This window comes from Onthophagus taurus, chromosome 6 (genome assembly GCF_036711975.1).
Source record: "Onthophagus taurus isolate NC chromosome 6, IU_Otau_3.0, whole genome shotgun sequence".
Lineage (NCBI taxonomy): Eukaryota > Metazoa > Arthropoda > Insecta > Coleoptera > Scarabaeidae > Onthophagus > Onthophagus taurus.
In genome coordinates this window covers 1,488,797-1,503,721 of record NC_091971.1, presented here as the reverse complement: position 1 = coordinate 1,503,721, position 14,925 = coordinate 1,488,797, and the positions used below count along the sequence as shown (strand labels likewise).

At 40.6% G+C, this 14,925-nt stretch overlaps 1 protein-coding gene across 1 annotated transcript in view; it reads right to left on the bottom strand.

Moving 5' to 3' along the window:
* LOC111424956 (mind bomb 1) overlaps nt 1–14,925 on the bottom strand; it is a 275,668-nt gene that overhangs the window by 242,433 nt on the left and 18,310 nt on the right. Inside the window, exon 4 of the mRNA XM_071196407.1 lies at nt 10,516–10,667. Coding sequence (XP_071052508.1) covers nt 10,516–10,667 — 152 coding nt within the window. The remainder of the gene's footprint in view (nt 1–10,515; nt 10,668–14,925) is intronic.

The window sequence follows — 14,925 nt, the reverse complement described above, 5'->3', positions numbered from 1 at the left end:
GCAAGAAAGAAATGGCGAACCAATAGAATTCAAAGTGATAAAACTAAATTAATTAACATAACAGCCGAATTGAGAGCATTAACAGATAGCCAGAAAGAAAATAATATTCAAAATTACTTAAAAGACCTTACTAATGATGCCAGTACTGATTATTCTCTGTAGAAGGTAACAACAAAGCTGAAAGTTCCAAAAACACATACACCTCCAATTCGCAGTAATAATGGAAATTGGGCTAAGAGCAATCAAGAAAAAGTTAATTTGTTTGCCGAACATCTGAAAGAAACTTTTACTAAGTCTCCTCAATTATTTCTCTCAATTCAGTACATTTTTTTCATTTACAGTACGAATTGTGGTACATTTATTTTAAAATGTTATAAAATCGCTCCCGCCTGCTCGAATGTTAACTCAAATCTCAAAAATTACATTGAAATGTTGTAAATTGTAAAAAGTCTTCTAAACAATAGCATAAATAATGAGTGCGTATATCCCATTTCATGATACGGCCCGAACCAAAATGAAATAACGAAAAACCCTAAGTACCTTTCCCCATTTTACCTCTCCGTTTCATCCTCCCTAGTGAGCCGTTCCATCGACGAGGGAAAAGTGCGTGACCCTAAAGGCTGCCCCAAAGGAAACATCGGGCACATGATAGCGAACGACCTACCCGTATTGACCGAGATTTTAAAGGATGTATCCGGAGGGTTGTCGGGGAGTCGAGGGTAGGGCACCGCGACGTAGACGACGCCCGCATACAACTTTTGCCTCGCCGTCCAATTTTGCTACACACGTACACGCCGGGTCGTAATCAAGAAACTTTTCTCACAGCCCTGATCCCACACGTCCAGGCAAACTTGTTCGTAAACTTGCGGACCAAACTCCTTCACGAACGTCGCGACACGTCGTTTTTATAACGCGCGACTCTTGTTTGAGTTTTTGCATCAAAAAAACTCCGAAACTGTATCCGTTTAAGAAGTTTTGGATTCAACCAGCAAGAAATAAGAGTTCAAGAAGAGAAATGCTAAAGGGGGTGATCTTTATAACCAGGCTATAAACGTAAGTCCTAAAAAGTCTAAAAAAAACCTCTTTAATTAATAACTGGTTTTTGAAAGACCATTTTCTACCATTTAAATTTTTGTGAGAACCATCTACCAAAACTCCAAAAGTACCCATGGGATGTTCCGTTTGAAGTTGTTCCGTGTTCGCTTCGCCAACCTCGGGCAAAGGGGCAATAGATTTGCCGACTTTGCCGTGGTTCCGGCCGATGCCGTGTTACCGCGTTGCAAACGCTTCTCGTTATTTACCGAGTGTCGGCCGCAGACGTGCACCCTTTTAATGGATATTGTGCTGCTGGGCGTCGCGATGCGACGCCGCATTCTCGTTACGGCCAAGCGCCCGCGCAAGAAGTCGTCAACGACGGCTACGGCGCTCCCCCAAGAACCCTTCCGCCTCCACCGAGACGCCCCGTTGTGCAAATACGCGAAGGTCATAAATCGGAACACTCCGGGACCGTATGGCACCCCTCGGCGCTGTCATAACCGCGTGCACGACATAGACGACCCAATACAATAGATAGGTAGGTGGATGTGACGTCATTGTGAAGGTATGAGATACGCAAACCAGGTGGATAAACGACTTTTTTTAATAATATGCAAAAATGTATGTATTAAATAAACATTCGATCGAAATTAAAACCATTAACATAGCCACAGGGTTAATTTTCGTATTAATTACGGGTGATGTGATTTATTCACAGATAATGCATTATTTGGAATTCATTAGTCGCTAATAGGATACAACATAAATTTTAACGACCACTAACAACTCATCAACACTCATATATGGTCGTGAATTACGTATGTCACTCCAAAGAACTCGGTTTCTTTTTTATCTCACATCAGTTACTGCTCGGGGGGTTGTATCTTGTTTCTGTCAGCCGTGGGGCAAGCTAAAACAACCCGAAGCAGCTTCAAGATTAATGCCCGTTCTTTGATAGGAAACGATAGAACCCCTTCGTACGGCTATTTTTTGCAAGTCGAAGCAGCGGTTCTGGCGTGTTTATGAAGTCGTTTTTCTGGCGTTTATCGCTGCCATCTGGAGAGTTTAGGATGGTGTAAAAAACCGAACCAGGCAATTACGAAAATGGCGCAATCTATTAAGTGTATTAGATACTTTTTTTTTAAGTGTATTGAATTAAGTTTTGTAAATTTTTTTTATAATAAAATTTTAATTAAAGCAAGAAATAAATTTTGGTTGAGTTCGGTTATATTTAACGAAGAACCATTACTACAATAGTTCGAGATGTTAATTGGCTCGCATTGGTATTTTGCGGTATTTAATTTTAATTAAGTTGCTTTTCACCAAAAAGATCGTTAATAGAATTTTACATTTTTCAACCGTCGACAGAGGCGACTCATCGAAAGAAGACGTTTACAAAGAGTACTCATTAACGAAGCGTTCTTCAAGAGTTGAAAGCCATTTGCGTCGTCACCGTAACCGGCGTTTCTATACTTTTCGATCTGCCGGCATCGTCGACTGCCGTTTATCAAAAGATTACTTAAAGTATAAGAGTATTTTTTATACCAAGATAAACGCCATTCGAAGAACTCAAAGATTTTCAATGTCTTTGGAATCTTTTCGCGGGAATTTTCAAAGGGAGAAAATTAAAACCGAAAATGTTTTACTCTACTGGTTATTCTACGATGACGCGAATAAATTCCCATCCTATAAATCAGCGGACAAGAAACCGGCAAGTTTCAGTTTGAAATAGGAGTCCCCTCTAAACGATAAATTATTCATTCCCGGAAGACTAAAACTCCACCGACGGAAACGAACTTTTTGTCACAAATCAAAACCGAGCTTTATCGACTGCAATAAATATTCTCGAAAGCAATTTTTATGCAATAAACCGTGAAAACTTGGAAGGTTTTCATCAGGTACAGTGGCAATACGCCAGATATCCGAAAATAAGCTTTAATAAAATTGTAACTCTAGAGGAGAATCTAACGTGTAAAAACGGCGAAAAATATCCGGCCATTAACGTAGAAAACGTCCGTGGCGCGGGCAAAAAGCACCGAAGAAATCTGTTCCATTAAGGAATTTAGGGACGCCACTAATTGCTGCAAAAAGTCTCGGCTCCTCTCGTTTTGAGTTTGCGATATACTTAGGCTGTGGATACTCTCTAGATTTTAAGCCAGATTTCATAAATGATGAAAAATTAATTTACTTTTAAGCAACTAAAACAAGAACTAATCATTCGGGTTTAGTTCCAGGTTTTAGTTCAATTAACACCGGTCGTGAAAGCCTTCGTACTGCGAGAAATTCTTAATTAATAAAATGTGTTCCATTACAATATGATGCATTATTAATTAAATTGATGAGTTGGACCATAATTTACTTTACAGGTGGATTCAGTTCTAGGGTACTCGGTTAATCAGCCTATTAACCGTTAATAACATAATGCAGTATCCAGTTAGCACAGCGCTTCGCTTTGTAATGGCCATTTCGAAAACCATATCACTGCATCAAAACGTTATTATGTCGGATCAGTGCCATTGGTACTTGTCAGATTCAAGCCTTTTCTGGTCGTGACGTGTCCCACACTGCCTATTATTACGGTTCGGTGTGGACATTAAAGTATTGATTAAAATCTCTATGCGGGCGCATGTACAGCACGTTACATATACATTCCCTTTCCGTTCGAAAGCTATTTTATATCAAAAGTCCTTTTACATCAGCACAACACATGCATAAGTGAATGTATACACTACAATACTTGGAAATAAGCCAAAAAAAGCTTTCAAGTTTCAAACTTAAAAATCTATCAGATTAAAAATTCACCACTATCAAAGTACCCGAAATTCCTTTTAGTAGAGCGTTCCGAAACATCCTATCTAAATTAACTTAAACCGAGAGAGCTTCCTGAGAACACCTTTGGTACGAAAAAGCATCCATCTGATATAATTTCGACCCTCCTCTCTATCCTAGCATCATCGACTTTCCCCAATGATCTTCTCCGTGGGATCACGCATCCCACACTCCCGATCCCATCATACTGAATGCCTAATAAGCGCTCCCTATGTCTTCTAATTCGGTTAATTGCGCGTAACTGATACACGGACAAGTTTGGCCAGAGGAACCGCAGCACCAGGAGATGGGTCACACGGTCGGACGCCTTCACATAAAAGGGGGTATCGTAATGGGAGCGGATGGTCTCGAAACCCCTTCGGCTCTCTAGAAATGTCCAGGTCCAATGCGTCCTAGTAATCCCACCGAAGATTAGGGACGCCGGCCTCATTCATCCATCCCGTGGGAATCCATTTGTCGAAGCGCAAGAAAAGGTCAATCCAGGTGAAGACTCTGACGTAAGAACTGATTTATCTCGCTCTCCACATCTTTTGGTGAATGGTTGACCTCCTACCGGTCGAATAATCACAGAGATAAGGAGGTCGGGTTTAGGGAACGGCTTTACATTCCCAACAGAAATAACGATCATTTATCATCCAACCATTCCCTCAAGTTATTAAATGTATTAATATCTAACTAAATAATCTTATATGGTTTACATTCCTTGTAAACAACTTGTCTCGGACACATTTACTGCAGCGCACCGTTTGTATACATGATTAACCAACGAAGCAACTAAAGGGACGATGCACGTGAACCGATTACACAGTCTAACCGGTCTAAGACATCTCCAGGGATTGCAAATTAAGGTCCACCACGTCGACGCAGCAATCGACATACATTAGGGACCGAGTTAATGGTCAGATTGAGGGGCGGTGATGCTGCAGTCGGCTCTTCGGCCGCAGATTGAACCCAATAATGAAAGGACGCCGGAGGCACTACAAAGCTTTTGCTCTAGGGCCCTTGATTGCGCGCACTACAAAGACGTACGAGGCGCGCTCGTCTTCGTCGTCTGGTTGGTGGTCGCGCGTTGCCATTTTACCCGGGCCGTGGCCTTGCGGGGCCTCCGACGAGTAGGGCCCTCTACTCTCAAGAGCGAAGACAATGGAAATGTTTGATCTTCACACTTGGTCGACGCGGCAATATTCCTCCTCTCCGTGGTAGTCAGGACCAAGTTTCATTTCTTCTCTGTGAATATCTAAATTAAAAAGATTATTAACTGTTTACATATTTATGTATCAATTTATATTTTTATTTCTGTCTATTTTCGATTATTATTGTAGCATCCAAATTTCGTTCTAGTTTTCTACGCTAAGATTGGACGATATTCATTTTAGGAGCCGGAGGGTGGCTTAGGCCGCAAAAATGAAAATCATTTTCCGTTCCACGTGCGCTACGGCGCATTTCCAATTTAAAAACGCGCGTCAGCGATTGGCCCGTGCCGTTATCGCATCGACGCTGTTTATGAATATTGCAGGGATGGGTCGGACCGGCTTCGCAATCATCGCCAGTGCACATTTTACGTGCTCGGCCCTGTACCGTGGCCCTCCCGAAACGTGGAATACGGACGATACGTGACCGGAATGCGCTGCTGCGTCGGGACGCCGGGCGTCGCGTTGTCCGGAATTCACAACGAGGCCACTCCGGTGCCTCTACTGCCACCGTCACGTAAATTCGCCACCCGATGCGATGTTCTAAAAAATACACAACTCCCTTCCTGTTCTTGCTTTAGTCAGGTATAACGAACGTTGTCAAACCGGTTAGTTTATTGCCTTTCTGTGCAATTTGGACGGTGTCATCTCCTGGATCGACGTTTCTTAAACGAAATCTCAAAAATGTTGTATGTGACGCGAAATATGTATTAAACCACTATGTAATATTAAAAATGACAATTATCCAAAGTTGTAACAATTATTAAAAGTTAAATTTAGATAAAATCAACTTCCACGAATGTTCGAGCAAAAATTTCCAAATCAAATTTCGTTCATTTGGGAGTAAGTTTAACGAGGGCGATATTCAACAACGGTTTGCGGTAAAACTAAGAGAACGAACTTGGAGATTTAAGTTGGTTTTGAAATTAAATTATGCGTCACGAGGCCTTGTGAAATTATCTTAAATTATCGTAAATTTGTCGGAGACGTGTAATCCTGAATAAAAAGTAGACGTTAAAAATGTTGAAGCAAAGCTTTTTTCGACTTTTTCGTTTAACTCTAAGTTTTAAAAGAGTAGTCTTACTTCCATACTTTAGTTAACGTGATTCACTCCACTTGTTTAACACCGTAATAGCTTCATTTAACGGTCGTTGGATAATTAAAGTTTCCCAACGGTTAGGTGGGACAAAGGGAGAGACTAGCCCATCCGTAACTTTCGGAAAATAAAAATAATTCGACATTGAATTACCTCGAGAACGAGGGCGGTCATTCTGGGCCTACAGTCCCGTGCCTTTCGTCTCGGTCTTCCAGCTCCTTCTTCCTGTCTTCCAATTTCTCCAAGCCAGTTTCCAGGTCACTGGTCTGAAAAGTTCCCAGGAAATTGGATAGTTGTTGCTTTATGAGGCAATCGCGCATCAAAACTTTTTTCGGTGCGGGTGTGTTGTTGTCTTTTTGAAGGGATACGCTCTAACGCCGTACACAGTTAACTTTTTTATTACAATTCTATAAATACTTTGAATTTATTTATTTGAATAATAACTGTAACCACTTTTTTCTCCTTATATTTTTAATAAGGAGAAAAAATATATGTACAGGGTGTCCCGTTAAGCGTACGGAGCGGCTGTATCTCAATAACGGTAAGGCCTAGAGGTTTGGGAAAAAATCCTTATAAGCAAAGTGGGCAAGAGAAATAGCTGGAAATTATTTTGAAGTTCGTAATTCGACCGCTAGGAGGCGTAACTGCCATAGAGAAACATAAAATTCCCGCTATCTCAGAAAGGTAGACGATGAGCTATAACTTTGACAACATCATTTAGTATCTCTTTATTTAGTATCTTTATCTTAATCGGATCAAGTTACCTTAAGAAACAAATAAGAGAGAACAATCATTTTATTATCTAGAACCTTCTAGAACACTTTATCCAAGCTTAGAACTGCTTCAAAACTACTTTTGAGGCGTGTTGAAAAGCCAACGGATCAATGAGACATCAACAATGATAATAAAACAAAATAAACCAAAACACTTAGAATAACTTAAATTTTTGGCAAAAATAACTCACTAATGTGCTAAATGCCTTTCATAAACCTCGATGCATTTATTTAATCTAGTTTCGACGAAAAAAAAGCGCTGCTTAAGTCTCGGCCCTAGATACGTTTCTACTGGTATTTAGTGTTTTGTCATATTTTCTCTGGTTATTGGTTTTTCTTGAAAAGTCAGGTCGTTTAGTCTACCCAATAGATAAAGGGGTGAAAGCAATGTGGGTTTTTCTCGAACCAGGAATGCATATTATGCAAGTTTACATCAGCTTGTGGACAGATGCTTCATGCATCCATAGCATTTGTGATAAAAGGTTTGGATTTGCCCAAATCATATTTAAAAGTCAATGGTAATAGTTCAGTCTGTTATCATAATCGGTATCTGTTAAGGCCTGATGTAAAACAACGTGGTGGAGATATTATTCTCTTGAGAACTCTTGTGGACAATTGTTTTCGGAGTTCCCAGATTATGTGGGATCACATTGCGCACCAATATGATTTACGAATTCATAGAGATGTCTGAATGGGCTACACGTTGCCAGTTTTCCGTAATCGCTAAGTCAATCTTAAAAACACTTCTAGAGAAAAATGTCTTTCTTTGTCGTAATTGCATTGCACATTTTTGCCATGCAGTTGCATCGTATTCGAAACATTGAAAATAAATCATCATACGCTCTATCATACGCTTCTGCGTTAGTAAATGACATGTTTACAGTTACCATGGTAATGTGATTTGCTTTTCTCGATGAGGTAACTGAATCCGATTGATGGCACTCGAGTTTTTAACATTTTCTTCTATAACTCGAGAACGGGTGGCGATATCGAGATGCGGTTTTCACTAAAATTTAGCAAATTTTAAGGTGACTAAGGGTCTGTGAAGTAAATAGTATCGTTCCATTTAACTTTTCTTCAAAAATCACAAAAATATGTAATCGCTGCAGATAACGTCCTCTAGCTCATTTGTTTTAAAGCAGACGGTCTTACTGAAAATATCTTTAAAAAGAGCATAAAATGCTCTTTCAAACAACACCGAAAACATTCAAATCGGTTGAATGGTCCAGGAGATATTAAAATGTAAACATATGAAAACGTATTGGCCTCCCCCTCCCTTATTATGACAGATATGAGAAATATCGCAAAACAAAAGCGATGCGGTATTATCCAAGCTATTAAATGATGTTGTCAAAGTTATAGCTCATCGTCTAAGTTTCTGAGATAGCAGCAACTTTATGTTTCTCAATGGTAGTTACGCCCCCTAGCGGTCGAATTACGAACTTCAAAATAATTTCCAGCTATTTCTCTTGGTCACTTTGCTTATAAGGATTTTTTTCCCAAACCTCTTGGGCTTACCGTTCTAGAGATACAGCCGCTCAGTACGCTTAACGGGACACCTGTATATAATAGTTTTTGTACTTTTAAACTGTGAAAACATTAATTTTATAATGTCGTGAAGTAGATTAAGATATCAAATTTTGTAAATAATTTTAATAGATAATAATAGATAACAAATTTTAAAAGCTTAGAACGTTCTGAATCTAAATATAAAATTGAAATACGGATAAAATGGATTTCGATTATAATTCTTTACTTAAAAGTGTAACTATGAAGGCTTTCACGACCGGTGCTCATTGAACTAAAACTAAAAGTAACACTAGACCTAGAAATAGAAACTCGGGGTAAGCTATCTTCAGAAACAAGTTGGTAGTGCTTAAAATATACCACAACCTAGGTTAGGTTGTAAATAATACTAATAAAGCTAGAATTAACACTATCCGACTTGAGAGGTGCATGGCTAAACCTCAATATTTCTAGTGTTCCAGTTTTAGTTCAATTGGTCAAATTTAAAAGGTATGAGTTAATTTAAAGTAGCACCTCTTTAAGACGAACGCATGACGACGTTTCTCTTAGTTCAGAATATCATATCTACAGAAAACTAGTTCTGTCACAGTACGCGTCCGGTCAGAACTTCTGTAATTACAAAAGTTCCGGAAGCGACACGACGGTTGGGGAGTCGACGGCTCTCTCGGAGCTTTTGCAAGCCGAAAGACGCCCGCAGTTAGTTCCGACGCAATGATTTATGTCCGCCGACGTTGCAAAGAGGGCTGCTCCCGGCAAGTCCCGGCAGCGTCGGTGTAAGATTTCGACAAATGCTCGCATTCCCGGCCGCAATTTAGAGTTACCCGGGAAAGTTTTCATTACGACGAATGGGCTCAGTCCCGACACGGACCGAATCGACCGGATTCATAATACGTTTATTTGAAATTCAAATGGCCGCTTAGTTACTCGAATCACACACAGGCAACCTCCGGGTCTTGTTACCTGTAACAATTTTTTTTATTTGTTTTTATTTTTCTATTTCCTTATTCCTCGGTTGTAAAAAAAACTACTTAAAGAAGATACATAGTAAAAAAGATTCTCACCGATCTTCCTCAGACGTCCAAGATCCATACAAGTCTTAACAGATTCACTTCGGTGTTAACAAAACGGGGTATTCTCAAGAAATCCAGTTAAAGTCAACGTCAATTCGCCGGCAGACAGCTTCGCGAGTGAAAAACGCCTTGCAGACGGTATCTCGTACCGTATACGCGGTATTCACAAACGGGAAAGTAGAAGGAGTAGACAGCCCGGCTTACGAACGAGGAAGGAACGGAAGAAACGATCCCCACGCGTCCGAATAGACAGTGATGTATAAGTCGTGAAATTAAAGTTGCCGTGAAAAATCGCGAGCCGCCCAGATGAGCGCGGTAGATATCGAGGTTTCGTTCCCCAACGAAAGGTATTTGCAACTGCAAGGAACGCCCACAGACTTACAAATACTCGACGGACGGAACTGTTAGTCAAAACGTGTGATTAATAGATACTTTCTGAAATGATCTAAGTTTATGATAACAAAGTGGTGTAGAAACATTTCATTTATCATTGTAAATAAATTTAAATTTTAGTTTTCATATTATAATAATCTCATTAAGGGAAAATAGTTTTGCATCGAGCGCTAGGCGGTGCTGCGACGCGGTACGTGTTGCAACCGGGAGCGCCGGAAATTGGCGCAGTCGGCGCCTGCTTCCGGTTCCGCTAGCGCGGCGTCGCATCGGATCCTGACAGCTGCAGGACCGCAACTGACACTGAGGCTCCGAGTTCTCGAAATTGTCGACGAGACCGCCGCCAACGTGAATGTATCTATCGATGTATCTCTCCATCCATAGTATACATATACTATGTTGATGCGAAGACTAAGCGCTGTCGACGTGAGTGATCAAATTTTAATGCAATAGACACTTTGTAATTGAATGGGGGAGGAGTAACGGAAGTTGCGGTTACGACTGCCTTCGAAAACAAGCGTTACCAAGAAATGGATTTAATGAGACACTCGAATGATTTATGTAAATTGAGAAATGCAACTCTTTTAATTTTAATTATCACGTACCTTGGATTTCCTCGTAATGCTGCATGATGAAGGGCGTTGAATCCATTGTTGTTGGTGAGAGTAATGTCCGCATTGTGATCCAATAAAAGTGTCAGCATATCATCGCGTTTTTTAGATATGGCATCATGCAAAGGAGTATCACCTTCGGAATCCTGCAAAAAAAAATAACTTGTTCAAAAATAAAAAATAAGTCGAGTAAGAGTTTCGTTACAAAAGAACCTCATCGCATACAGAACAGATATATCGCCTCCGCGATGTGGCAATTTCGTTAGAGCCCCATAACTTTCGTCTTTTTTACGATACGCCGCAATTTACGTCGACCGCCCGTCCAATTTACGGCGGTCATCCAATTATTTGAAAAGTTGAAAAGGACCGAAAACTACGCGTCACGGTCGCCCCGATCGTAGAACGTCGCGTTTTTGTTAGCGCCGTTATAAATCGGTTAGGTGGGTTGTAATTGCGTCTCCGCCCCCCGCACACATTAATTTATTGCCTGAACCCTCATTCGGAAAAAAATTCCCGTCCCGTTCTGAATCTATTGCATTTCATATTACGGGATGACGGTGGTCAGAGGCGAACTGGCCCACTTTTCGGGACTAGGGGCGCCTGAATCCGTTTTTAAGGGGTTAAGTACCACCCCCGGTATAATTTACAAGCTGTAATAACGAAGCGAGCTCGGATCCTGAAAACCCATTCAACGAAGCTGAAACAAGATGGACGCACCAAAAGCCAGTTACTGTGGTTGTACCAGATGGCCACTGGATGCTATGCTCGTGATCTTAATAAGCAAAAACTCGAGCTGTTTTTGTTTTTAAAGTAGAATCTCGCGTTCTTTCAAATATTGCGTTTTTTAACCCGTTATTATAAACCTCTCAGCGATACAAGCGTAAAAAGGTACTCATGATATAACCTTATAAGTACGCAGGCTTTCACGGCTGATGTTAGTTGAACTAAAATTTTAAGCCTTATTATAATTCTAGGTCCAATGTTATAATTATAGTGATACCCTGTTTTCCCATAGACTACGTGTAATGTGTTATTATATTACAAGCACCGACATGATTGAGATTATTCAAATGTTTGGATTATCAAGAATTTATATAACGAAAAAGGAACTAAATGAATATGTATTTGCAATTCATCATGCAAACAAGTATAATCCCTTTCCGCAGTGCAGCGGGCGTAAACGCCAGCGCCAATCCCACTCTTTTCATATTGATCTCCGCATGAAATAGATAGATATAAATAGACGGATACATATAGAGAAAAGACGGATCGTAAAAATCTGCTCAATTATTTATTTACATACATATAAGTCGCATTCGGCATTACCATATTGAACGCATTTAACTTTGCCAAGAAATCCAATTTAAATACATGGAGTAGAAACATAACAGAATATGTAAACGACTGACTACAAGAAAAAATCCAGTCCGAGACTTTTAATGAATATGTAAATTACTAGCGAAATGTAATTATACATATCCCTTTCGCGGGCGAAATAAGAAAATCGTCCGGGATAACGGGACAACTTCGCATCTTTCCAGGAGGGTGGTACAAAGCGAAGGACTCTTAACGATTCAATGAGAATCCGGGTAGTGTTCCTTTTGATTATCCCACCTGGACGTTCTTCGTTTAATAAACGCCACCGCCTTGCCGTGGCGGTTACTCTTTATGACGGCTGAAAGTGCTCGCACCTCCCCAGAAGTTCTGCCGCTCCAGATACCTCGGATTCCCGTTTTTAAATTGCAAATGAGCGGCAAAGTCGCCCGGCGCCCGCGGACGCCAAAGCGAGATTGGAAATGGAAATATGCGAGTAATAGATTGCAGTAGAGGCAGCCCGAATGGGGTTCCGCCGCCTTCTCTTCCTCCTTTTACTCCTCTGGATACCGCTAATAAATAATTTTAAAGGGACGCCCGCGGAATAGAAATGGAATATCCCGCGATGGCAAACTACTCCTAGATTTCATTGAAATTTCTAATATTTCAAAGACTCAAAGACTCCTTAGTGAACATTATGCTCCGAATGGTGATATTTAAGTAACACCATATTTAGTTGGGTTATGTTTAAAATCACCTGTCAAAACTTCCTTCCATATCTGTTGTCATCTTCGTCTTCGTAACTTTGGCAATGTTTGTCCATTCTCGCAATATTAGGGACCAGCTTGGCGTTTTCTATTAAAGTTAGTAATGTACCTTCCGATATCGACGGTCGGCCAATACAATGCTAGGAGGTACCCACCACGCTCCACCACTGCTGGTTAAGGGGACGCCAAGGCCCGTTCTATTGGAAACTGGGGGCAATTTAACCAAGTCACGGAGTCTGTTTCATTTTGACCTCCGCTTCTGTGTTCCGGTCGGCGGCGGTAGTACGTGTATGTGTGCGATATGTGAGCCCATTCGAAGGGGGCCTCGTACGTGTCCGCGGAACTGTGTGTGTACATGTGAGTGTTGCATTCAATATCCACGCGCACACGTGCACGCGGATGTGTGGCGGGGCCGTAACTTATGTATCCCGGTGGTTAAAGCGTGAGGGGCGCCCCCGATTCGGCTGCTATATGCTGGTAGTAGTGGTGGTGGTGGCGGCGGCGAGCGAAACCGAAGCGTCAGGATGAAAAGTTGTGACAAAGAGTCAGTGTTGGCTGGGCGGAATCGAAATGAAGGCATTTTCTCTGGTTCGTGTCTCGACATCATAAGCAGAGGGAGCAATGAGCTTCTTGGGTGGGAACGTGGTTCCCTTTGTATAGACTGAAAGTTGCGTTATATCAACGTTTCTTAATACTTCCGTTGAGAATACTTTTCTTTTACAGACAAACTTAATCAATTTAGTAAATGTTACCAAAGAAAATAGCAATAAAAATATTTTGAAAGTTATTTCCTTATTTCGCAAAATTCAGCATAGATAAAGAACGACTTAATGTATTACTTCCCTTTTCAGGGTGTTTCCAAGGATACGAATCATGCGATAGAGAACATTGTAAGTTTACCGGGAGTAAGAAGATACTCGGCGTCCTTTGTGTCTCTCCTGGAAACAGATGCCTGGACTTGATGGGATCATTTAATCTGAGCAGCCTAGTTCATCCATGATTTTCTTTAAGAGCTTCCTTCTATATATACATTCTTGTACCAAAAATAGAACGTGTTAATTCTAGTTTTAGTTGATATTTAGCGCTAGATTATTGTACACTTCTATTGAATTAAAGAATTTAGGTCTTAAGAGACGCATGGCAAAACCCAAATGTTTAGCTTTTAGTGTTAGTTAAAAAAATATTTTCCAAATTTCCAAAAATTTTTGTTATCATTTTCTAGTAAGAATAAATCTTGGTTTAGGTTTAAAATTATACTTGAATTATATCGCAGAAAATTTTACAACACCATTTCACTAATGACCTCTCGCTAACGATTTTTAAATGAGATAATGCCCTTTTGAAACCCCAAAAGTGGGGCTTGAATAATAAGTAGGGAGGGTGTTTGTAAGATATGAAAATTTGTTTCATAACGGCGTGATCCTACAATTTCCTCTAAACTATAATATCACGTTCAATTTCCCTTAGAGCTATTTTTTCGTCGGATAAGCTATTAATCGAGAAACGGTATCTGCCATCATCTAAAAAGACCGGATTCCTGGTCCAATTAAGAGATGATATCAACTGGAGCTCACCATAGACCTGGGGGTCATGAAGCGGACGTAATTGTTCTGAAGGGAGGAACGGAAAAAGACCCAACCGTCCTGTGATTCCACGAAGATCAAGAATGCTCCGACGGCGGTCGGTCTTCTTTATATCGGCCGTTGCTTGCCTAGGAACGAAAACAATTTAATCAGAGCATCGGCGGAACGACGCAATCTTCTGTTATCCCGTGTGCCCGGGGCCTCCGAACATAGGCGCCCTATTCGCCCCACCCGGCCCGAATTGCCCGTTACGAAAAGCTCGCGCTATGAGTTTTAAATAGAATAGAACAATAACGGGAATGGGCTGCTGTGCTTCGAGGTAGGTACGAGAAGAGAAAAAGCCTCACGTTATTACGAGATTTCCATCCTCACTTAATGCCCTTTTCCCAACGGATTGCAGCTGAAGTTTCAACCCAGTTGAGGGGTTAATATTGACTTTATTACTTCATCGTCTCATTATTAAATTTGCGTTCATTTAGATACGATACTTTAACTTCGTTACTTGCAAATGAACTTATTAGCAATCCAATTTGTTTGATACTCCAGAAACATTATAAAGCAATCGTATTTATATTCATATAGACAAGATGATAAAACGAAACATCTAATCACCAGACTTTAATGTCATCGTAGATAATGATTTTCAGGAAAGCGAAGTTCGGTGGAAACTCGAAACAATTTCCAAGTAAATAATATGCAGACTATATAACTTTAGCGCATAACCGAGACGTACACGATGA